Consider the following 23992-nt stretch of genomic DNA (forward strand, 5'->3'; position numbering starts at 1 on the left):
TGTGTAATGAGCTGGGAGGAGAATTGCACTTTATGTTGCAAGACTGGTAGCCTGAGCTTGGGGTGAATTCCGCCGTTGCATTAATCTTGTGGGTAGGATGAGCTTAGATTGTAAGTACTGACTGTACCTTAATTTTTTTTTCGAACAATGACCTTTTGTTGTCATGGCTGCTTGACAAACCACAGTCGCGGAATCCCTCCAGCAGGTAGCATGCCGGAAAGAAATAAATGCAGAAAAATGCGTGGCTGTGCTATCGCGAACACCAGAGACCAGCGGAGCTGGAGGAAGGTCAATAAAGTAGTGGCAAACCGTACACTTAGTCTAACTTTTGCTGGGCTTCCCCAAACTCCTTTGGTTTCTGGTGTTCGCAATAGCAGAGCCACGCATAATTTTTTTTCCACTGCGAGAAAGACCGCTGAAGCGAGCGCGCGGGTTTTTATCGGGGAGCAATTACGTCACAGCACCTGTGTCCCTGCCGTGCCGCTCCTTCTCCCCCGCTAGGCTCGCTATGCTGCGCGATGCTATTTTTAGACTCTGCTTTCTGTCCCCCAACTCGGCGAAGCTGCGGACGCAATGAGAAACCCAGCGAGGTTCTAACAGCTCCACCGTAAAAACCCGCGCGCTCGCTTCGGCGGTCCTCTTTCTCGCTGTGGAAAAAAAAAAAGTGTAGCGTTTGCTGAGCAATGGCGAAGACTACCGTCAGGACTCCCGAGGAAGAAGCCGCTCGACTGGAGCGCCGTCGAGAAGCTGATCGCCAACGGATGCGGCGACGGAGATCCGATCCTGAAGCGAGAGCTAGGGAAGTTGAAGCAAGGCGTCGCAAGAGGCGAGAAGATTCCGAAGCTCGACAACGCAGCCGATCCAATTCCGCGAGATACTACGCAGAACATCGCGAAGACATCCTGAGCGCTAGCAAACGGAAGAGGCTGGAAGATCCTGGGTTGCGTGTGCTCAGGAACTTTCGCAAGATTCAACGACTCGGGCGAGTTAAACGTGAGCCAAACCGCACTTACTTTTGCTGGGCTTCCCCCAGCTCCGCTGGTCTCTGGTGTTTGCGATAGCAGAGCCACGCCGCAATTTTTATACTCTGCTTTCGCTCTCTCTCAGATCTCTCTCCCCCAGCTCGGCGAAACTGCGGACGTCAAGAGAAACCCAGCGAGGTTCTAACAGCTCCACTGTAAAAATTGCGCAGATCCCGCTCACTGTGGGAATCGAAGTTACGAAGCATTCCGCAGCTAGCTGGCTATGGCATCGGCCTTGCAGCGGTGCGTCTCAACCGGCTCTTTGACTCTCTCGATTCCTTCAAGCAGGCGCTAATCGTGTATGCTGAGGGCCAGAATTACGAGGGCTTGCCTAGCTGCTCGAACTTTGCGAGCACGTTCCTCTTCCTCTGCACTATGTATCCCAGTAGTACGCCAGACTCGAGCTGCTCAGTTAAACCTCTGAAGACCGCTACGTCCGAGTTGACGCATTTCTCGACGAAGCTAGGGTTTCCCCAGAGCTTGTTTGTGAGCACCAGGACATAACTGAAGCTCGAGTCAACGTTAGGGTGGCTAGCCCTATCAACGTTCCTCGAGTGGCGTTGATGCTGATGATAACAATGGTGTTCTGTGACCACGCCGCCTACACGAACATGAGTATATAACCAGTGCTCAAGTTGGTAGGCACCGCCAGCCCCAGCGACGTAGGAGGCTAGGTAGACAGATCACACACTCAAAACGCTCGAAGTTTGCAAAGAATGCTCTGCATTATTATGTGAATGCTGCTTTCCAATTAGAAACCGGAATCGAAACTAGTTACTTTGGCAGCCTAACGGTCATGAACATCAATGATGGTAGCGCCCATGCAAAGGAAAAATGGCAGCGATGTTATCAGCGTCTTTTATTTTGCTTCTGTCGATGCTCCTGGACGAAGACGAAGATGACACAAGTAGCGAGGAGTACGACGTTGACGGTAATGCGAGTTGTTTTACAGTCATTCACACTCGGTGCACTAGTTCGTGTGTGCGCGTGCCCAGTGTCATCGTTGTTGTCACCACGGTTTGTTTCTCCTTAGCTAACGGTTATGTATGCGTTAAGTGATGCAAACAGACAAAGAAAATGAATAGCGAAAATATTTTGCTGTCTGTAGTGTCGTTGGGAGTGAGCTGTAGGCGCCAGCGAGCACAGCCACTTCAGTCACTTCCCGTAGTACGTATTCGTAATCGTAGAGCAATTGGCATTCGGCTTTTGCCCGTTTGGGGAGGCTGTTGTACTCGGCATTCTTTCTGAACAAGATTCTCCATACTTGAACTTCAAGCGTGACGTTGCGCCAGAATTGTTCGCGGGATTTCATTCTGCCAGGTTTCAGTATTCGGCGAGCTGCTTGACCACTGCGCGCGAGCAAATCGTCACGCGAGAATGAGTGCAGCCAGAGCTTCGGTAAAGTACGTTTGACATGGCACGACGATGACGGATGGTCAAACCACGGCCTTGGTCAAACGTATAGGAAACCCAACGGAAGATCTGCGCAATCGGAATGCACTGTATCGTTTCGTTTCCACAACACTGGCGCATACCCACTATGGGGGATTGGCCAAGAAGCACCTGCTTCTTGGCCAATAAAACCACCGGTGGTTTTATGCACTGTACAAATACAACGTACGTGAACGAAGCACTTCATCGACGACGTGCTGTGCACCTGACAGACTGAGGTTTCCGTCGCACATTTCAAATGTGCAACCGCGTCATCTCGAAACCCTTCAGCAGGCGTTTCCCGAGAATGTTGTCACGGCGTTTGTGCTGTGTGCCGTGTGTAGCATCGTTAATTTACCGAACAATATTTGTGGTAGACCGAGTTTACTGGGAGGATCGTCATTGCTTGCGTGGTATTATTCTTTGCAGTAGCTTGTTTCTCATATACGACGGCCTTGGTTTCTAGGGGCAGAGGATGAGCCTAATAAGTAATTCCAAAGAATGCTACGCACTATATAACAATTCTAGTATAGCAAATTATAGTAGGGAGCTTCTGCCCCCCACCCCTTTTTTTCTTTCAATTGCTCGGGCAGGTGCCCAGGGTCATTTTAAGGCGAAAGCTTTAGATTTCTGTTCCAAGGTCGCGTTGTGAGGTACATAAAAACGGAGCGCGCCGGGGAAGGGAAATAGCAGCGCCGGAGGAGGGTTCTGAGAAAGGGCGACGGAAAGCAGTCGGAGAGTTGAGGGAAATGTCAGCGGCGGCGCTGGGGAGGAGAAAAAGTGTCAATGGCGGCGCCCGTAGAACGTTCTGGAAATGGCGGCAGCGCGCTCGCCTGCCTTGTATATGTCGCCGCGTGGGCTCAGAGCTTCATTACACAGCGCTATGGGTGACGACGCACCAGGCCCGATTCGCGGGAGGGGAAGACCGAAGAAGTATGCCACGGCGGAAGAGGCTAGAGCAGCTCGGAATGCCGCCCGTCGTAACCGCCGTCGGGAAGAGGATGAAGCTGCGGCAGCGGCCCGACGAGAGCAACATGCGGCCCTAATGCGACGCAGGCGTTCTGGGAATGCAGAATTGGTGGAGAGGGAGGCCGCTGCCGCACGTGCAAGGCGAGCGGCAAAGCTCGGCAGCAGATCAACAGAACGTCCAAGTAGGCTTTCGCCTTCACATTCTTAGAAAGTTCTAAGCATCCCCCGTAACTTTCTGCTCCGTTCCGTTCGTCCTTACGTTTCGGAGGAGGATGGAACAGCTTTATTACCCTTCCGTTTTGTGTCCCCAAAAAGGACCTGTAGCGCCATCTAGGCTCGAATAGATGAATTTATGTGAATACACAAACCAGAGGCCTGCATATTTCGCTAGAAGTGTTAGAAAATAAATTTTGCGCTTACCGCTGCACTCTTCTTACTCAGATATTGCAGAAAGAACGCGTTTTGGAGTCAGCGTCGTTTACTGTGGCAGTTGGCACGGTTATTTGCTTGTATATTAAGAAAAATGTTTATGCTTGCACCGTCGCGGCAGCCGCATCCCCATAAAGAAGGCAACTTTGCACTTTTTACAGCCGAGCTGTTATACGATTGGTTCTGGCGGTTTGTGTGCGTAGGCAAATAAGATGGCGGCCACCCCAGAGCTAATACAGCTAAAGCATGAAGCAAAGAGTTATCGCCGCGGTGCATGCTCCAGCTGCGTTTATATGGCGAGAAGTGTCGAAACGGTTGATGCATGGTAGTGTTTGCGTTGCCGGAGCTCCGCACCTGCGTCCAACGCCCTGTGTGTCAAAACGGGGTGATGGATGGCAGCTGGCGCGCGCCGCCGTCAGCACATGGAGGAAGGAAAAATATAGGAGGGAGCATTACGTCACGCAGCCAGCCTGGGCAAGCGAACACTCTGTGAAGCCAGTGGTGGCCCAACACGTGACCTCCTGGGTCGATATCGCGGAGTAAGAATCGATATTTGCTGACGCGTTTGGTTCCCAGTAGCTATGCCAGTAGTTTTTATTCGGTGCGAGCTTGTTCGACAACCCTACCGTGGCGCACTGCCTGCAGAGCGGGAACTCTAAAACCTACCGCGCACTTTGACGTGAGATCACGTGTTGGGCCGACCGGTTTGGCTTCAGTCGCGTTGCGGTGTGCTCCCTCCTATCTTTTTCCTTCCTCCATGGTCGGCACAAAAGAGAGTGGCAGTAGGTTTTGCGCAGCCGTGTAGTGGTGTGTCAAATAGTGTTGTGATAATAAAAAAAATCGTAATAACAAAAGTAAAACCGGAATAGACACTGTTTAGTATGCATTGCGATTCGGCGTCACGGGCTCTGTAGGCAACTTACCTCGGTTCCCTACCAACCGTGCAATGGGCAGGCCGCGTGCAGTGAGAACTGCGGAAGAACAGCGCGCCTACGAACAACGTCGTCGTGAACAGAAGCGGGAATGTGCGCGGCGATGGCGGGCGGCACGCAATACGGACGAAGATCGTGCCGCAAACGCCAAGCGTATGCGGATCGCCCGTTGGCGCCGAAATGCCCAAGTGGTTCAGTTCAACGAAATTCGTTGTGGTATGTGTCTTTGATTTTCGATCAACATATTTATTGTCAGCATATTTATCACCGTATACACAGCTCCGCTGGTGGAATGACTGAATTTCTTTTTTCTTATAAACCAGGCACTTGACTGTGCTGTCACTCTAAAACTTCCATGTAGAAAGGAAAACTTGAGAGTTATTGTGTAGGCTCCCGTTAGCTCCCTAAAGGGAGCCTATGCAGTAACTCTAAAACGTATGTACGCTTACCGCCACCTACCTGTGGGCGCAAGAACTTCCGGCGCAATATTTTCTCAGAAAGCCGCCAGGTGCCGACGCACATCTACCTGACGCTCAAACGACGTTATCTTGCTCCGTGGCCCGCAGCAATTTTCGCGACGCTTGATCGGCGCACCCGTTCATTGCCTGGAGTGCGTAGATTACAAAAATTCTGTGGGCATGGCGCGCCCTAAGAAACTGTTCAGTGACGAGGAACGGAGACGTCGGAATACAGAGAGAAAGCGTATGCGAAACGCAGCCCTTACGGAGGCGCAGCTAGAACACAGGCGAGAGCTTGCGCGGGCAAGGTATGCGCGGAAAACGCAAGCAGCGAGAGAATTGCGTCTGCAACAACAGAGAGCAGCAGCTTCTGAAGAGGACGCACTGGAACGCAGGCGAGCGCGACGGCGGGCAAATTATGCGAGGAAAAAAGCGCTACAGCAACAGAGACCCCTTGCGAAGGAGGAATCGGAACGGAAGCGATCGCGCGATCGGCTATATTATGCGAGGAAGAAAGCGCTACAACTACTGAGACCCCTTACGAAAGAGGAGTTGGAGCGCAAGCGGGCGCGTGATCGGTTATATTATGCGACGAAGAAAGAGCTACAGATACTGAGACCCCTTACGAGGAAGGAGTTGGAACGCAAACGAGCGCGTGCGCGGGTGTATTATGCGACGAAGAAAGCGCTACAACAGCCGAGATCCCTCGCGAAGGACTTGGAACGCGAAGGAGCGCGTCATCGGCCAATTTATGCGTTAAAGAAAGCGGTACGGCAACAGAGAGCGCTTACGGTGCAGGAGCTACAACCCAAGCTGGAGCGTGCGTTTGTCTTTCATTTCCCAAACACAAGATTGGTGGTAAAAACAAGTTTACTGGGAAGATCGTCATAGTGTGCGAGGTAATCTTTGGAATGACTTATCTCTTAAAGTACGGCAGTCTTGGTTTCAAGGGCAGAGTGTAACTAATGATTCCAAAGAAATGCTACACACAATATGACACTTTCCCAATGAGTAATATGACACTTTCCCGTCTGTGCTCATGTTTTAAGGCAAAAGCCTTTAATGGCTCATTGTCAAGGCCATCTGCCATTAGCAGAAACTGTCACAGCTTTCCTGCCTCCTGATTGGTCTCCTCTGTGTCGTGACGTCACCGTCGCTAGGCGCAGGTGTGCGCCTCCTGATTGGCTCGCGTGCGTGACGTCACTGTCGTCAAGTGCGGGTGTCGGGGTGGTTCGGCGCCGCGCGGGATGACTCATCACATCGGCACGCGGGGCGGCGGTATGTTCGACGGTGCGCCCTGACGTCACTGTCGTCAGGCGCTTGAGGTGGCCTCCTGATTGGGTGCTGTGTGGCCTGACGTCACTGTCGCGAGTGGTGACCGTCTGCTTGGGTGTGGTGTGGCGGTGGAGGCAGTTTACTTTGCGGTATCGTGTGGGAAGGATGCCTCGTCTCGTGAAACCAGTGTCGCCCAACACGCGACGTGCGGCAGCCGCTGAACACAAGCGGCGCTCAAGAGAGGTGAGCGTATACGTCGCATGCATCAGGGCGGCGAGTCGCATCAAACACCACAGAGTCCAGGGACGCAACGGGCAAACGCAAGAGAGGCAATGCGTTTGAAGCGACTCGCTGCATCTCCGGGTACCAAAGCAAATGAAGCTCGGAAGCACCGTGACCGCCATCTTGTCGCGGCAAGCCGAGCAAGTGCAAAACAGTGTACGATTTGTGTGCCTCCGTGGTGTTTCTGACGCAACAGATCGCCATTGGCAATGGTGTTAGGCTTCCGCTGTTTCACACTTTAGTCTCAACAAAGTGCCTTCTTTATATTTTTTTCATCTTCTCTGGCATACCAGGATTCCTCCTATAGTGAGAGTACTCGTTGTGCTATTACACGAGTCTAATTTATTACTGTAGCTTAGCATTGCTTCCTCTTTATAGTACCCCTAAATTATGCTATTTCTCTAAAAAAGCAAATGTAGAAATGAGGCAAGGAGCAAGCTGCAGAAGGAAACTTTCATTCCCCCCTCTCTTCTCATTGTCAGTCATCGCAAATTGCCATTGCCAGACAGTTAAGTGGATATATGATATATTAGATACAGTAAATAAGCTACTGAACTAGAGACATGGTGTGCGTTTAGCTTGACAACATGTATGACGTTATGCATGTCATAGCTGTGTGTAAAAAAAACAAGCGTACATGCAGAAGAAAGACATTCCAGTTATTCTCACATACACCTTTGTTTGTACAGAAACCTGTGGTGCATGTAAATTAGGTGCAGCTTTTGCAGCAGATTGCCAATCATGCTTTCATGCAGTGCAGGTGCCAATCGGGCTTTGTTGGAGGGATTTGGCGTACTGCGTACTGTGATGTGCACCCGCCAGTATGCTGAAACGTCTCAGCTGCACACTTTAAAGAAATTAGTTAATTTCTTATGTACATTATTTCAGCCGCGCCGCAAAGGTATTCTTTCCAGCAAAGCAATGTCCACAATGAGGTCACCTACGGAATCACCTGCATAGCCAAATCTTTTAATGTTGTCGACACCCTGTAGCACGTCTGATGAACATAGGCACAGGCACAGTAGCACCTGTGGCGTCATTCATGTCCAAGTTCTAAGCCAGCAGTGTCGGCATGAGGCAATGCCTCCTGATAATGCATATAGAAATATGTTTGCTGCATTATTATTCCATCCTTCTTAGCCAGAATGATCAACACAGATACTAGAATCGTGATCATCCAGGCAATGCTAGTCTTCATGGCTCCGTGCCGTTTCTCTGATAACCTTCGTCTTGTTTGTGAGTGTCAATGTTGTGAAGCTCTGTGACATTGTCCATTGCAGTTGCCCCCTACTTGATTGACCAACATGTTACTCTAGTTACAAGACAACAAACACGGAGGAAGGAAAAAGAGGCTAGGACGGTGCATTACTCAACAAATTTGAAGCCAAGAAAAGTTATCCAACACGTGAAGATGTTGCAGTGATATTTAATGTCTTCTATTGCCGCTTTCAGCACACGCTCTTCTGAAAAACTAACGGGTGTGACGGCAAGGTGGGGCTGCCATACTTGTATGTTGCAAGGAATACATACCGATAAGTGTGTACATTGCTATAAAGAATAGAAGTTGGGCAAACATATTGAGAGAAAATGGGCAGGCACAAAGTGGTTGGCAAAGCTAGCGAAGCACTCAAAGCAGTGTGTGTTGAATAAAACTTACCAGGAAACAAGCACACTGAGCTTAGTTCTGGAGAATGCCACCAAGCTTAGGATGACGTGTTGGGCTGACTTTTTGAAAGAGAAAAGGTGAAGACTTCACGGAGAGTTAGCTTACGAAAACTGGCCGGGTGACTTAATGCTCGAGTGCAGTAGAGGTAATGCTTCCTCCATGGTGCAGAGCAACTAGAAAACACCATTTGCCATCACATGCTTTTTGTAATGGCGTAGGTGGGTTATGCCATAAATTTCATGTGGGTCCATGGCTTTGGCGAGGAAAGAGTGAAATTTTGGGTGTGTTGTATGGTGCTTGCAGATGCTAGGGGGGGGGGGATGAAGGCATTGGGAGAGACCCTCTGCTGCGGGGAAGGTAGCTCACCTCCTCATGTCATTGTCTTGCAATATCCAATTTGCTTATATCTCCGCCATTAATAAACCCATTTTTAAAATACTTGTGGGATGCTTCTCAGGCTATGCCTTGCAACATCCAGCGTGTAATCTCATTTGCTGAGGGGGGCCTGCTGCATATTGAGGTCACATAGTCCATTCCAGGCCACAGTGTGCCTGAGGAAGATTGTCCCTGTGCCGAGATTGTGATTGAAATTATTCTGGAGCATATATCGAGGCCAAACTCTTCTTTTTGAGATGCAAGCAAAAAATATTTGTCGCTCTGCTTCCACTTTTCAACACTGTCTTGCTACACACACCAATGTACCTATGTGGGATAAAAACGTAATGGGATATTGGCGGTGAAAATTCGTGGTCAGTCACAGTTAAAAAAAAAAACGGCCGTGGCTTAGCTTGGTTAAGCCTGGTGATTGCGAAGCAATAGTGTGTTATTCTCGGATCAGCTGGTAGTATGGCTGGTGGTAGTCTTGGGTTATGCTAGTGTTACGGCTTACAGTGAATCATCTAAGCACCAGCATGTCCAGGTGCATCTCGGACTTGAGCACGCCGTTGGTGAACGCCCGTATCGAGCTGAAGGACGAGAGGTCGAAGTAGCGCATGATGACGTTCTCGATGCTCGACACCTGCCGAACGTTGGCGGCTCTGAGGAGGCCGCTGCTGATGTCGCGACATGCGAGGATGACTCGGGCGCCGCGCCGCGCCCCTGGTGAGAGGAGCAGGAGTTAGGCCGCCGTTGGTGGCTACCACCTCGCCTCGCGACGGTGTGAGATGGGGCCCTGTTTTTACACAGCTGGTGTGACGTCACTCTAGGTCACGTGGTGTGACGTCACGCAGCGAGGTCACGCTAAAGGTCAATGGTGCCTACCACCGCCTCGCCACGGAACGGGCTGAAGTGCGACCTAAAGTAGTATTGCTTCGCAATAAAATTTGGAGGGCACTTAAGCTTTGCCTTTAAGAGTGGAACGCGATAGCATTCAAAGACCCCTTACTGCTTTTCGTGCTGCCCTTCAACTGCAGCTTACGTAACTGTAACTTTTACTGGTAAACGCTGGCTGCAAACGCTATGCACGAAGGCGAGCTTTCTGGTAGAAATGCGGCCTCTTGCATGGGTTGGTCTCCTGTTATTGCTTTGCACTTTTGACATTTCAATCTGAGAAGAGTTAACGTAAAGGACATGCACTGTCGGTTTTTTTTCCCATAACATTTGTTTGTGGCCTGCTGTTCTCAGAATTCCAAGGAAATAACTTTGGAAAAAATTGACAAGGTATGCGCAACTTTCATGGTAGAAAAGTGGTTGGGTATGCGTGGTTCGGAATTTGGTTCGAAATTCTTTTTTGCCGAAGCTACGTCCAACGCCGACGCGGGATGCCGGATTTTCTGCGACACGGGCTCCTTTACGCCATCGCGTTAAATTATTAAGGTGAAAGGCCTTGGCGAAACTGCTCTGTGACAAAAAAATCCCCCCCCCTCGGCGCTGCGTGCTGCGAAGGAGCCTAAAACGTGTGCGTGCGCATCAAGGAGGATTATATATATCCTCCTTGGTGCGCATCCTGTTCCTCCTCTTGGCGCTACGTTCGCAGAGAAACGGGTGTTGCCCAGATAAGCAGGCGCGCGCGCTCTGCGCATTGACTTCGGCGCTTCGCCGTGTTCTCTCACGGTTGAGTGTGCTCTACTCACGGGTGCATAATCAAGCGTCTTTCCTTTCAATAAATCACTATCATCATCATTGATGTCGCAGTGGCGGTTAGGAGGCGGGCTATGGAGGAGCATGCACACTTTTTCGGCTCGCGTGGTTGGCCGGCCGCACAAGTACGCCACTGCAGAAGAGGCGCGCGCCGCCGCGTCTGCACGATGCCGAAGACGGGGCGATCCTGAACTGCGGAAGCGAGACGCGGAACAATGACGGGTACGACGAGCAGAAGAGGCCGAGACACGAAAGCGAGAAAACGGGGCTCGGAAATGTGCAGCAGGCCTTTGCCTTCTTGTGTTACAAGAGTGTGACACCTGCCCAACATTTAACTGCGAAGCTGTTCTTGCTCGGCGTAAAATGGACCGCATATCACAAAACTCCACCGGCGCCCACTGACGGAGACACTGCACACAGCAGGCGCTAAGCTACGCCCACCGACGAAGAGACACGGGCACACTGCGTGCAGCCGGTTTCGTGGCTGCGTCGAGACCTGCGCATGTGCCGTGATAACGGTTAAGAATGCGCATGCGCTTAACCGTGAAAAAGGATTTGAAAGCGTGTGCTCGGCGGTGCTCCGGCGCTCGGTCAGTTCTTTATTCTATGAGTTAACCCTTTGAGGGTCAAATTATTTTGAAAAAAACTTTCCCAGGTGGTCAAATTATTTTTTTGCGGATCTTGAATGTCCAAAATGTATTAAGTCGGGAATAAATAGTCAAAAATAATTAGGAACAGTATTTTGGTGTCGGCATCACTCAGAACTGCAAAATGTTCAATAGTATTTCCGAGCATGGTACTCCTTGTAACACGGGTCTACGCACAGCGCCTTATCGCAGTCTGCACACCTAAAATGCGTGTCTGTTCTCTTGAAGCGAGGAGTTGTGTTGGCGCACACATGCCATCTCTGCGTGCGGCTGCCTTGGGCAGAGGTCTGAGGCACCCTCTCGCGTAAGCGCGTTGCCGCGGAGAGCGAGAATACCTCGCGAACGGCGCTGATAAGCAAGTGGTGATAACCAAGCTAAGAGAAGTGCCAATCAAGATAGAAATCAACTTCCGCCGCCCCTGCGAGAGCGTGCCGACAAAGAGAAAAACAACGTTTCGCGCTCCTCCGTTGCGATCACGCGGCGGAACCGAAACCGCGAAAGCGCGTTGCCACTGAGAGCGGGAATACCTCGCGAACACCGCTATAAGCAAGCTAAGAGCAGCGCCAATCAAGATAGAAATCAACTTCCATCGCCCTGCAAGAGAGTGCCGACAAAGAAAAAAATGACGTTTCGCGCGCCTCCGTTGCGATCACGCGGCGAAACCGAAACCGCCAAAGGGGCGTTGCCGCAGTCTGAGCGACGCGCTGAAGCTAGCAATCAGCTCTGTTTATCTCCCCAAGAAGGTAACACCAATTTCAAACGCATCTTGTAAGTGCTAAGAGGTGGCAGCACCTCCCGATGAGCGCTCATCGTCATTATGGCGCGAAATTTCAAACGGAGGGTCGGAACCGTACCCGTACGGCAAAGACCTTGCGGGACAGAAAACCGCCGCCGTACATGTACGGCGAAAACCTTCAAAGGGTTAATGCCATGGGGCGGCCTAGGAAAGTCCGTACTGCCGAAGAAGAGACTGTGCGTCGCGAAGCTAGACTTGCTGCAATGCAGGAGAAACAGCGGCAACGGCGAGCCGATCCGACCTACTTTGCCAGAGAGGCTGAAGCCAAGAGGCGGCGACTGCGCGAAGACCCAGAATACGCCAGTCGAGAGAGAGCCAGGATCGCTGCGAAGCATCGACGATTACGCCAAGACCCTGCAGTACGGGAGGCCGAGTACGAGCGACGCCGAGCTCGGGCTTCAACCATGGGTGCCAGCGCTCGGTTTCAGCGTGAGTTCCTCTCGTTGGAGTTTGGACATTCCTGCCGAGTGCGCGATCGACCGTGGTTTGACTCGAACCTATAGACGCTCAACATGGTTCGGTCTGTCGAGAAACGTGCACAAGGCACGTGTGTACTGCGAGACATCTTCCCGGAGGCCAGTGACCACAACGAGGTGCGGCTGTGTAGGACTTGTCGAGAAACAGTCTCACGCGGGAAGGTGCCGCAGTTCAGCGTTTCAATCTAGCATCAGCCAAGTTACAACCTTAGCAGCAGCAGCCTAGTTACAACCTAACAGTAGCTGGAATAGCCCCAAATCGACCAGCTTCACTATTTCAAACTTCATGCGACCGAGTGTGAGCTTGCCCGTTTTTTTTTTTCCTTGTGTGTTGTGTAGTAAAAAAATAAAAAAGATGTATGCAGTGTCTGCAGAACATGAGTAGATTCTTGCATGAAAAATATCACCACAAACATAATACACATATAGAAAGGACAGTCCTGTCTGTGTTTCTTTTGTGGTCGCCTACTTCGCACAAGAATCGACTTGTTTACCGGCATGCGTGAACTAGTCCAGCAACATGTTATTTTGAAGTGTCGGAAAGTTTGGTGCATTTATTGGTGCAGGCTCGAGTGACAGTGATGTCGGGCCTTACTCTCCCATGCGTGAGGTGGATGAACTGGGCTCTGCAGCCGAGGGCTCGGATGGCTCTTCACTTGTCGGCCCTTCCAGTAAGTGCCTGCTTGATCCAACACATAAGGAGCACCATAGAGGAGTATGACATGCGCCCTCTGGGCTTGTTAACCACCTTGCCAACTAGACAACAAGCCAACTAGGCTCACCCATGGCCATTAGACATTGCTCTAATGCCTATGGCTGGGTACAACATTTACAACTGCTTATTCTTTAAGGCATTGAATGGCCAGTGCACCAACATACCACACTTGTGCCTCTGAAGAAACTGTTGGACACCCTTCGTGCACTTGTGTGGCATATACAGTCAACAGCCTTTCTGGCGCTGCACCGGTCTTTCTATGTTTGCAAAATGTCGACATAGCTTTCGGCTGTCTAATTTGACACACCTGATGTCAAGTTACACAAAAGCTATTGGAGGTGATAGTATCACCAAAAGTAGTTGCTCAATAATATCTCCCCTGAATAAAAATCGTTTGCTCTGCAAGCTATGCTACCATGGCTGATGACTATTCTGAAATGCTTTTGTCGTGGAAATCTGCTGCACATTTCTTGTCGTGATGCGCCTTTGATTACGCCTTGCATTCTTTTATTTTGTGTTGGCTTTAGGCCTGTTCTTTGCCATCACTACTACATGACAATACCTTCGTGGTGCAGGCGTTCTCTCCCCTTGATTTTTATTTATTTTAAACATAAGAGACATATCAAAACTGCCAGCAGCAACAACACTTGTGTGGGGGTGAAATGCAAAAATGCTGGTGTGTCTATATTTAGGTGCACATTAAGGAATGCTAGATGGTCATAATTAATGCAGAATGCTGCACTATGGTGTCAAATTGGCCATCCTACCAAACTTGGGCATTATTTGGCATGTGTTCAAGGCTTCGAAGGTGCAGCAATTTCGTGTGGTGGCAAAGACTGAGTTATGATGCTTGCCGGTGAGAAAATTATATGCGTGCTCACTGTTTTGGTTTCCCCTGCCGCTTGTGGTTCTCGCATCTGTGATATGATAACTTCGCTTGACACAGCATGCACGTCTGCACGGGCAGGAAAGAGGAATGTTCTTGCTATCAAGGCTCTCTGTGGTGTCCTTAAAAAATATGACTGATCTTTTCCTTTCAAGTCATACTAGGACAATCATATATAAAATAATGATATTACCTTCCCTAGGGCTCTTCAGAAGTCTATTGCTGAGAGGCTTTGTGGCTCTCTCGTTGTCATGGTGGGTTAACGCTCTCTCCATGTCAGTTTCTTCTGAGGTCAAGGAAGTGGACTTGTCACTTGATGCGCTAGCTGTCTCTTGGATACGTGTATGTTTGTTTGCCGCACCTTTCATTGCCATGAATGCAGAGCAGTTCATATTTATCCTCCAGCACACATGGTGATTAGTCGTAATTCCATTGTAATAAGGATTCGCTTCACTCCCCTCTGACTGTGCTGCGCGCTCTTATTGTTATTCTAATCACAGATTTACTTTTTATAACTGGCTATTTATTCTTGCATATTTGCGACTTTCTTCGGTATCCTTTTTATAACACAATTAAAATGTGGGAGAGTGTTCCACTTCTCCCTCCATTTGGCGTCCTTGTCTAAAACAGATGCTACTGGGTCTCGCCAAAGCACAGTAGGATCCGCTTAAAAGGAATTCAGAGAGACAGAAGAAAGTGTTTCGTTTATCCGAAGTTTCGTTTTAGGGTATAACACAGAAATCAAGAATGATCATTGCAAAGCATCATGCATTTAAATTTTACTGTGGCAAACAAACTGATGTCAGTGTGCTCTGCTTTGAATATCATTGCTTGCACGTAAGCCATTAATGCCCTTTAAGGTGCAGCCTGTACTGCCTCCTCTTTCAAAATAGGGCAACCGGTATCAAAACTGGCCCTGCACGAATGCTTGAACCACAGGAACAGGATGTGTCCCATTTGATCTTGTTGAGATGTACGCATGCACTTCCACTCCTTCTCAAAAGCTGCTGCTCCGGATCTTGTCCGTCTTCTCTTATTCGTTACTTGTGTGGGACAATGAGAAATTCAGATTACACAACATCGCCACACTTCACGTCTTTCATGACATCCAATTTGTAGCCAACGTGAGTGCATTAGCCTCTTGAGCTTTTTGACTGTGCCATCATAAGGCCTGCAACACGAAAATTAAACGATGTGAACGCCGCCTAGCAGCCATTTACGACACAGCTCCACAAGTGCTGAATGTATTATATTTTCTTGACTGTTTAGTGTCATCATTTTACATGGCTGTTGGACCAATGGTTCATGACATGTGCATTAGTTTCGGTTCCAGTTCTGTTTAACCGGAGTTCCCAAAAAATGCTCCACTGAAGCGAAGTCTGTTAACATTGTGGCTATGGGTAGCAAACAAAATTGGTAGTGACCTCATTGCATTTATCTGGCATTTTCATTCAGGCCAATATTGTTTATGCGGAGTCTACTGTAGTTGCGACAAAGCTCTTAGCAAGTGTGCAAATCCTTAATCAGTTGCCTTCAGGTTGTCCCTTAGCAGATGACAGTCAGCCAATATCTTTCATCAGGCCCAGCTAGGGTTTTATGTCACTTCTGGCAAGCTCTGTTAGCGGCGCGTTTAAAGTGAAGCGTTCTTTGCTGCTTCCCCACACTTTGCAAATGCCGCCTGCAGCTGATGTCTTGCTGATTACACAACTTGCGCGAATGGTTGTGTGCCTCTGGGTCTGTGACAGAATAGACAACTTGGAACACCAGGTACACGCAACTGGGCATGAGGCAGTGCGAATGTTCTTGGCCTGTACCCCAGAATGAATATGTGAAACTGGATCGCTGCTTGAATAGACAAGCAGAACAAGAGGTGAAAAGTTATGAAGTCCACAACTGAAAATCGAAGTCAGCTACAGAGAAGGGAAGGAGTCAGTGTCAAGAGAAGCCGAGTGGGAAAGAAGGAAGTTGAGTGAACAAATTGGACTAGTCCGTGCATTGAGCGAGCAGTATTAAGCTACATAGAAGTGAAGAAGTGATGTGAAGCCATTTCGGTAACCATTGAAAGAAAGCTTGATTTATAGCCAATTCTCACATATGCATGGTATCTGATTTGTTTTTTTTTTTCAGTGTAGAAAAGGTAAAACTTAGCAAGTCATTTCTTATGCAACCATTCGCATCTTGTATGCACAGTTTTGCTGTCCACCTTTTCTTTAGCTGCGCTATTGCCACAAATTTTGCCGCTGTTGGCTTTCAAGCTCATGCTGTGGCATTGGTAATGCTAAGTGCCTCAGCTATGTTAAGAATGAAAAAGATAAAATGCTTTTTTTGATGATGTTTTTATCAATAAACCCTTCTATCTTTCCAGAAGCAACAGTTACGGAAAGACCGCAGTCCAAGGGATGTCAGGTATGATGGCTATCTCATGCATGAAATTCTTGCAAGTTCACTTGTCAGTACGTTGGCTCCGGCTTTTACCTTGTTCTCGATTCGCTAATCGTCTTGAATTTCCATCTCCCGCCTTCCCTGTGTTTTCCCTGCTTCAATCTCCGTATCGCAGTTGACAAAAGCCTACTCATCCCTAACAACTTAGTTAAGTCGTCGTTACATGTTGTGATACCTGGCAGATGTATACTAGCTAAATAGAAAGCACGTATTTGTTTCAGCAGGGAGTACCGTATGTACTCGTGTAATGGCAGCAGGTTTTTTCCCGAGATTTGGGGTGAAAATTGGGGGCATGGCCATTACAGGAAGAAAAACAAAAACATTTTCTTTTCCATAAATATGTTCATTGGTACTTGCCTTTATTGAACTACAGTACTCGCTTGTACTGGCTCTGGCTATTCTTGGCTATTCCTGTAACGCGTCACGTGCCGGCTGGAATAAATGGTGATGCCCCACACTCCAGCAACGGCAGAGTCTCTGAGGCTGTGCTTTTGCTATCTGGAGGCGCTAAAGACTTGGGATGGCTTCCTTGTTTTGCCATTAAAAAAAAAAAGCTTGGGAATTCTTGCACCACACAACAGGTAGCACTGCCAACCTTCTCAAAAATCAAGGGTGCAGTTTATGCACAGCTATCTGCCGCCACAAATATTTTTCAAATCCTTCAGTTGCAAGTGGAGTTAGAGGTAGTCATCGAACCTATGTGCGAGTTTCTCTCTCCTTTCGTCTGTGTTATAGCATGCCGGAAGCACGGTATCTGCGCTGCACAGCATGTCGGTGCGATACCACAGACCATGCTCAGCAGACGCAGCTACGCACAACTGGTGCGTGTAGATCGAAAGTGCAAAGATGAACTTTTGGTCTTTTTGAGATTGCAGACGTGTATCTTTCACTTACTTAATTCAATATTCGAAACTTTAATATTACTGAGAGTGTTCTGGCGATTACGAAATCAGCCAATAAACTGCCTGTGGGCTTGGCTGTCTGTGATACAGCTACGTGACGACATTGCAAAGGAGAGAGCAAGTCATGTGTCGCTCTTTTTGACATGAGATTGTAAATTACCTGCTGCATGCAGTGCAATAACATTTAGCTTGCAGGTCGTAGGAGCTTTGTCTGCAGATAGGCGGTGTTTTCTGGTTATGTTCGGAAGTTGTTTCAAGGGCCCTTTAAGTGACAGTAGTATAATATAGATAAAAAGCAAGAATTACAAATATTACGCATTGAATGGTTGCTGGCAAAATATGGTAGGGACATTTTAGTAGTCCTGATATTGTGTTTAGTTTACTACAAACATATTCAATATGTTGGGTCGAAGTTGCAAAATAAATTACGCCAACAGTCTTAATCTGCATTTACAAAATTTATTGCTTCATTAGCAAGGTATGTATAGCTTTTGTGTTGAAAAGAACGTAGTACTTTTAGTACGAAAAAAAAAAGATAGTTTGAGCTTGCTAGGAAAATCGATTCCGAGGCTATTTGGAGACCAATAAACTTTTTTTTTTTCTTTCAGGCCAATCTTTTATCGACAGGAAAATCACAGAAAACGGCGTCCAAGGGATGTCAGGTATGATGGCTATCTCATAAATGAAATTTTTGCTCGAATCTCCTTATGGTAGTTGAGAACAGTGTACTCATCCCTAGCAACTTGGTGAAGTCGTTGCGTGTTGTGTTAGCTTACTGATATATGCAAGCTAAACAGAATCTGTATATGGTTTATGGTGTATGATATATGGTGTATATGGTATATGGTATACGGTGTATATGGTTTATGGTATATGGTGTATACGGGGAGTACTTTATACTTCGAAAAGTAAGGGAGCGTATGTGCACCGTACTGTGTACTATTTGCATAGTACGAAGGGCATGCTTTTGGCACAAAGTCGGCTTGTGTGTGCTTTCTTTCGTTGCGGTTCCCCATGTTAAATACCAGTTGTAAAAAAACGAGAATTTTATCTTGCACATCAAATGGTTGTTGGCAAATTCTCTCGGTGACGATGAAGTAGTTCTGATATTCTATTTAGTTTCCTACAAACATATTCAATATGTCTGGTCCAAATTTAGCTGTCAGAAGAAAAGTCGCTTACAAAATTGATAACTTCATAACCATAGCATACCTTTGGTGTTTAACAGACCACAGTACTTTAGTAAGAGAAAAGATAGCTTGACATTTCTTTGAATTAATTTTGACATTGTTATTTGCAGGCTGATTTTTTATCTACAGAGAAACCACAGAAAATGGTGTCCAGGGGATGTCAGGTACGGTTCCTCTCTCACACACGAAATGTTTGCTTGAGTCTCTCTGTACAGCAGTTAACAAGAGCGCAATCACTCAAATGGGCGTTTGTGCTTTATTACGAAATTAATGAAAATGAGTTCTGGAAAAATGCTTTCTCACTCTTCAAATTTCGCCACCCCTGGGACAAGTTCGTGGATTGCTTCCATGCCAAGTTCCTTCCACTGGAGTGTGAGCTATTGAATACATGTGCTGCACCAAATCAGGAAGGCCCTTCAGAGACCCGAGCCATTTCTGCTTAACTGCAAATGTCTGAGTTTGCACTAGAATAGGTGGAATATAGTTACGTCTAGATGGCACTCGATGTACTGCTGAGATATCTGGCGATTTAAGATGTGTTATGTTTGGCTTGCCAGCTAGGTCACATGAGGAGGAGGGCAAGTTTTCACCAGATTTGACTGGAAGACCGTGAATGTCGAAGTTACATCTTCTGCTATATTGTTCGAGATCCTTTATCTCCCAAGTCATCCTGTCAATCAGTTGTGTCTGGGAAACAACTGTTGAGGAGAGCGATTCCACCTGTGAACATACGCCACTAAGCTCAGCCTGATTGGTGGTCACCGTAGAAAGAACTAATACTACAACGAAAGAAAGTCAGTAGAGGACTGTAGGTCCTTGACAACTGAAGCAACATTTTCACTAGTTTCCTTTACCTACAATAGTTCTTTAATTTTCACCATCAGTGCTGAAAGAGTTGTCATCAGAAAATCCTGCTTCATATTCACAGCAGGCAGTTGCTGCGAGAACTAATCATTGACTGGGTCGGATGGTGCGTCAGGTTGCTTAAACGAATCAACCTTGCATGAAGGATGCCTCCACGTTTTGTGTTTTACTGTACTCATCTTCGTAAAGGCACCATCCCTAACTGACAAGCCATTTTTCCCCAGGTGTAGTCTGCCCCCACAGGTACAAGTCATAAATCTGCCATCTAGTGGCACGGGCTTTGACATAAAGAAGACATGGTGCAGTCAGTGGCAAAACCTGAATAGTGAGAGATTAAGCAGGACTAACCTACTTTCACCTGCCAAATGCAAAGCAACGGTTTAGTCTAGGACAAGGGTTTGCCGCTGACTGCAACAATCCACGAAGTTGATGGCCTTTAAATAACCCCTGATTGGCACCAGGGGGACATCTTTGACGGCTACAGAGCCAATAAAGTCAGAGATGGCATTCTATGATGAAGCTGCAGCTGTCCCGTGGTCTGCATGCGTAAATGAGTCGCCAGAACAGTTGCGAAGGTGGTAGCTGTTGGAAGTACGAGTGGCTTTTCCTGCTGACACTGTCGCACGGCCTGCAGGACCCGCCAAATGCGAAACAAAAGGTTTAGTCCACGACAAAGGTTTGCCGTTGACTGCCAAAGAGGGGAAAAAAAAAAAAACATTTATGCAGATCCAAATGAACATTTCTGAATATATGTGAAGATTTTCATGAAGAGGAGAATAAAATCTCATAAATTTGCCCATTGCATTCCCGCATCTTTGACGTAAAGAAAACTGTCACGTGTACCTGTGCTCTCGCACGCCACATGCTAATGCAACGTGACACACGCAGCGATCATCTGTTAAGAGCTAGTTGGCATTGGAAAGATAGAACTGTACGTGCGATTGTAGCCTAATAACTAGAGCATCAGGCTACTGTGCTGAGGGACCGAGGTTTGATTTCACCATTATGCATGTAATTCAATTTCCATTTTTTTTCTTTAAGTATAAGCTATGTGGCTAGACAGCCGCAGCAGCCACAGTCAGGAAATTCTGGGAATGTTCGTTAAGGAAGCTTAGCTTTAAGAACTGGGCTCTTGGCACACATTCCAACTGGAAATTTCGATTTGAAATCACTGCCTCAAAACCCTTCCTAACGACAGTGACCATGGTTTTGCCATGGTTTGTGTGATGTTGGGAAGTTCGGGGCTACCGCTATGTAGTCTGCTCTGACGCGGCTGAAACCACGTCGGACATCTAGCGCCACACTTTTTGGTGCCCAAAGGTGCAGTAAGGTTGTCGCCGTTGAATTGTGTTTGTATTCTTTCACTCATGAAATAAGAGCAGCACCATTTGGAAAACGCATGCAGTAACTACCTCGGGCTGACCAACGACACACGCGAAAAACTAAATGATGCATGGCAACCAAGACGTATTTCTGGCTCCTGAAATTGTTTCTGGTTCTTGTAATGCACCAAAGCATGGCCTTCGAGATCGGCTTCCGTTACTTCCGTGAAGCCCGTTGCTGGGGGTGTGATTTCATTCTGTCACCAGTTTGTGTTGCCAGACTGGCATGAGCGGTTCACCTGCAATGTAAAAAAAAAAAAAAGAAACTACCATATCAAATGCATTGTAACTTGGCGAACTTGCTGGGGCACGTGTTTGGTTTAATGTGCAATGCATTATTCAAGCTTGCAAATTGCTGTCATTTCCTCCTTAAGTTCATTAAATTTTTGTTGCCTATACCCAGACGACCGGAATCACCAGGACCCAAACACAGAAAACTCATGCAGACGAAATTGAGCAGGAGTCCCGTGCAGCAATCCTGCAGCCAGAAAAGCACTCGGGGAGCAGGAAACGTGAGTGTGGGTTGTTTAAGACTGTCGAATAACAGCGCGTGAAAAACAAGGCACAGACATAGCAGAGACATACGCGGCATTATTTGAGGATCATGAGTAACCAACTAGCCCGAATTTCGGCTCTAGTGTCGTTTAATGGATTGTTTGGTGTACAGTGCTCACGGAATGAAACGCGTCAATTTAGGGCTAAGTAATGCGCATACTTTCGCTTCAACCGGCTGCAGTTCGTGTCACATCGACGTAATTCTGGCGCGTACACTTACATCGGAGCCCTCGTCACCTTTGGTGACCAAACTCCTAGCGATATGACATTGTGCTCTCGCGTACTTTGCGCATATGTAGTGTTGTACTAAATGCTCCGTGTCCTATTTCAATCCGTGAGCACTGTACACACCTTTGGTATTCGAGCCCACCAAAAGAACGGACAGCAGGTCTAGATGCTCAGCACCTGATGACCATTTGTAGAGATGGCCTTAAGAGAACATACAGCAGGCACAGCTTTTTTGTGATGTCGGTGGTCTTTCTTCTTTCGGCAACATCCCAAGATCTAAAGGAGCACCAACACAGATTTTCCAACATGTAGAAACCCTACCACACGCTTATAGCATGTGAAAGGATGGCGCCCATGAAGTATGAAGTCTCTGCTGTGCCTAGCTTGCTGCTGTGTGTATCCCCCACAAGGGGTCTGCTCCGGACAAACGTAAACAGAACTTCGTGCTGTTTCCTTCCCCCCCCCCGCACTCACCCCTCCCCTTGCTTTGTCACGTCCGTGGATATTTTTCTAATATTTAAATTCACAGCTTGGTAGATGTGCTAACATCTTCTTTCACATCTCTCCTCACCCACATGCAGGGCCCATGCCGCAAGATGCGAGCATATCCAGAAGAGCTTCTGGGCCGACGACGTCGAGCAGCGCATGTGCGTACGCACCAAAGAGAAGCCGTTTGAGTGCGACCGATGCTTCAACGTCTCGTTGAACCTGAACTGTCACAAGAAGCTGCACTCGGAGGACATCGAGATGCATGTCTGCGTCAACTGTGGCAAGAAGTTTGCCCAGAAGGTGCACCTTCAATCGCACCTGCGGAGGTATACGGGCGAGCAGCCTTGTCAATGCAGCCAGCGCCACCAGTGCGTCACCAAACTTGGCAGCGTCAAGAACCGCGAGTCCATGGTGCTCATGGACGAGTACCCGCACTGCTGCCCACATTTCAGCAAGGGCCTGTCCAGCAATTTCAAGCTGAAGAAGCTCGTTCACATGTGCTACTTTCTCAAAATCGTGAACAAGGAGGAACGGACGATGCAGACGACACAGTGAGAACAAAGTGTTGTGAGCAGTGTCTGGCGTCGTGAGTGTGGCAGTATGAAGCAAAAGGACTGAGAGACTGGAGCCAGGTGTCCAATATTTGCAAGCTTATGCACACTTGGGTGCATTAGCTCGCGCTTTGGCAAGGACTTACTTGACCAGCAGCTTCGAGCTGAAAGTCTTGAATTTTGAACACCACCAGACTTGCGACAGTGGTGTGTATAGAAGCAAACAACATTTGAGGGTTCATGCTTGTACCACTGCCCAAGCTGGCAAAATGGTATTGGAGAGGGACTGAATTGAAGAACTGGCATGCCTGCATCATCTACGGGTCTGGCAAAGGTGCTCTACTGGAACCAAGGAAAGTGCAAATGTGATGGATTACAAGGAGACCCTCATGAATAGCATAGACAGTGGTGACAGAGCCGTGCTTGTGCAGAACATCCAGCATAGCTTAGAATTCTGAAGAAGTGAAAGCTAATGACAATGCTTCTTAAAGGCGGCAACTTAATGAAAGACTTGAACTGAAGAAGTACCTGCAGATGTGGCTTTAATTACATAATTCTTCTAAGGTAGTAGCCTAAGTGAATTAGGCATGATGGAGGGCGTATAAAAGTGGGAGGGGGTTTTTGAAAATATTTAAGGAGATATACCATGGCACCATAAAAATATACCATGGTTTGAATTGCACAGTATGTCCAGCCTAGACACCAGCAATTCCAGAAGTGCATGTATGTGAACTGAATGTTCAAATGAACTTGGTAAAGAAGCACTTGCTGTAGAAGAAACACTATGTGGAAATAAACTTCACGACAGTGTGTTGTAAGGACAATAATATAAAGATTCTGGCAGGAACTGTCGAGGTTGTTCCAAAGGTGGGGAGAAGTGAAATCGCGGAGTAATCCTTGAGAAAGGAGAGCCTGAATTGAATTTTTACAGGTTATAAAGTTAAGCGCAGTGATCAAAGAAATGAAGAAGCCACAAGCAGACATGGAGTAGCTTGTTTACCTGGCTGTTGTGCAAACAAGCAATGAACAGGTAAGGTGTGTAATTCAAATTGCATCTTGAAATGCAAAGTAATCACAAGGTTGCTGATGGCGTGTACACTAGGTTTCTGTGAATCCATCGGCTGCTGAAGCTGGCAATTCGCTGTATGAGAGGTATTGTTGACTTAAACAGCTATCTGTAGATGGGCACAGGAGCCAGTAGTTTTAGCAGTGACACGTTACCCTACAAAAACTTGCGGTATACGGTACGGTATTACCGTTCCGTACTGGCCTACCACAATGACCGAAGACGTTTTAGCTGCGCATGTTTGAACTTTGAACTCTGTT

General features: G+C 47.8%; 1 protein-coding gene across 7 annotated transcripts; it reads left to right on the plus strand.

The window, feature by feature from the left end:
- The first annotated feature begins 343 nt into the window (after positions 1-343).
- Positions 344-23513, plus strand: LOC126546278 (uncharacterized). 7 transcript variants are annotated; one of them, XM_050194434.3, is made up of 7 exons: positions 344-993; positions 13029-13133; positions 16429-16469; positions 18016-18069; positions 18708-18761; positions 21247-21355; positions 22208-23513. In XM_050194434.3, exons 1-7 carry the CDS (start codon positions 684-686, stop codon positions 22330-22332), a joined length of 798 nt encoding a protein of 265 aa, XP_050050391.2. In that variant the 5' UTR covers positions 344-683; the 3' UTR covers positions 22333-23513. The 7 variants fall into 7 exon arrangements, with proteins under 7 accessions (XP_050050391.2, XP_050050397.2, XP_050050392.2 ...); XM_050194440.3 differs by lacking the exon at positions 344-993 and adding an exon at positions 1817-1953; XM_050194435.3 differs by lacking the exon at positions 344-993 and adding an exon at positions 3210-3604.
- The last annotated feature ends 479 nt before the right edge of the window (positions 23514-23992 follow it).

The sequence above is a fragment of the Dermacentor andersoni genome, chromosome 10, assembly GCF_023375885.2.
Source record: "Dermacentor andersoni chromosome 10, qqDerAnde1_hic_scaffold, whole genome shotgun sequence".
In the NCBI taxonomy this organism is placed as follows: Eukaryota; Metazoa; Arthropoda; class Arachnida; order Ixodida; family Ixodidae; genus Dermacentor; species Dermacentor andersoni.

Coding starts and splice junctions, on each gene's coding strand:
- LOC126546278 (XM_072284822.1), top strand. CDS start 5,422: ATGGCGCGCCCTAAGAAACTGTTCAGTGACGAGGAACGGAGACGTCGG. Junction 16,470..18,015: donor CGCAGTCCAAGGGATGTCAG/GTATGATGGCTA, acceptor TTTTTCTTTCAG/GCCAATCTTTTATCGACAGG. Junction 18,762..21,246: donor TGGTGTCCAGGGGATGTCAG/GTACGGTTCCTC, acceptor GCCTATACCCAG/ACGACCGGAATCACCAGGAC.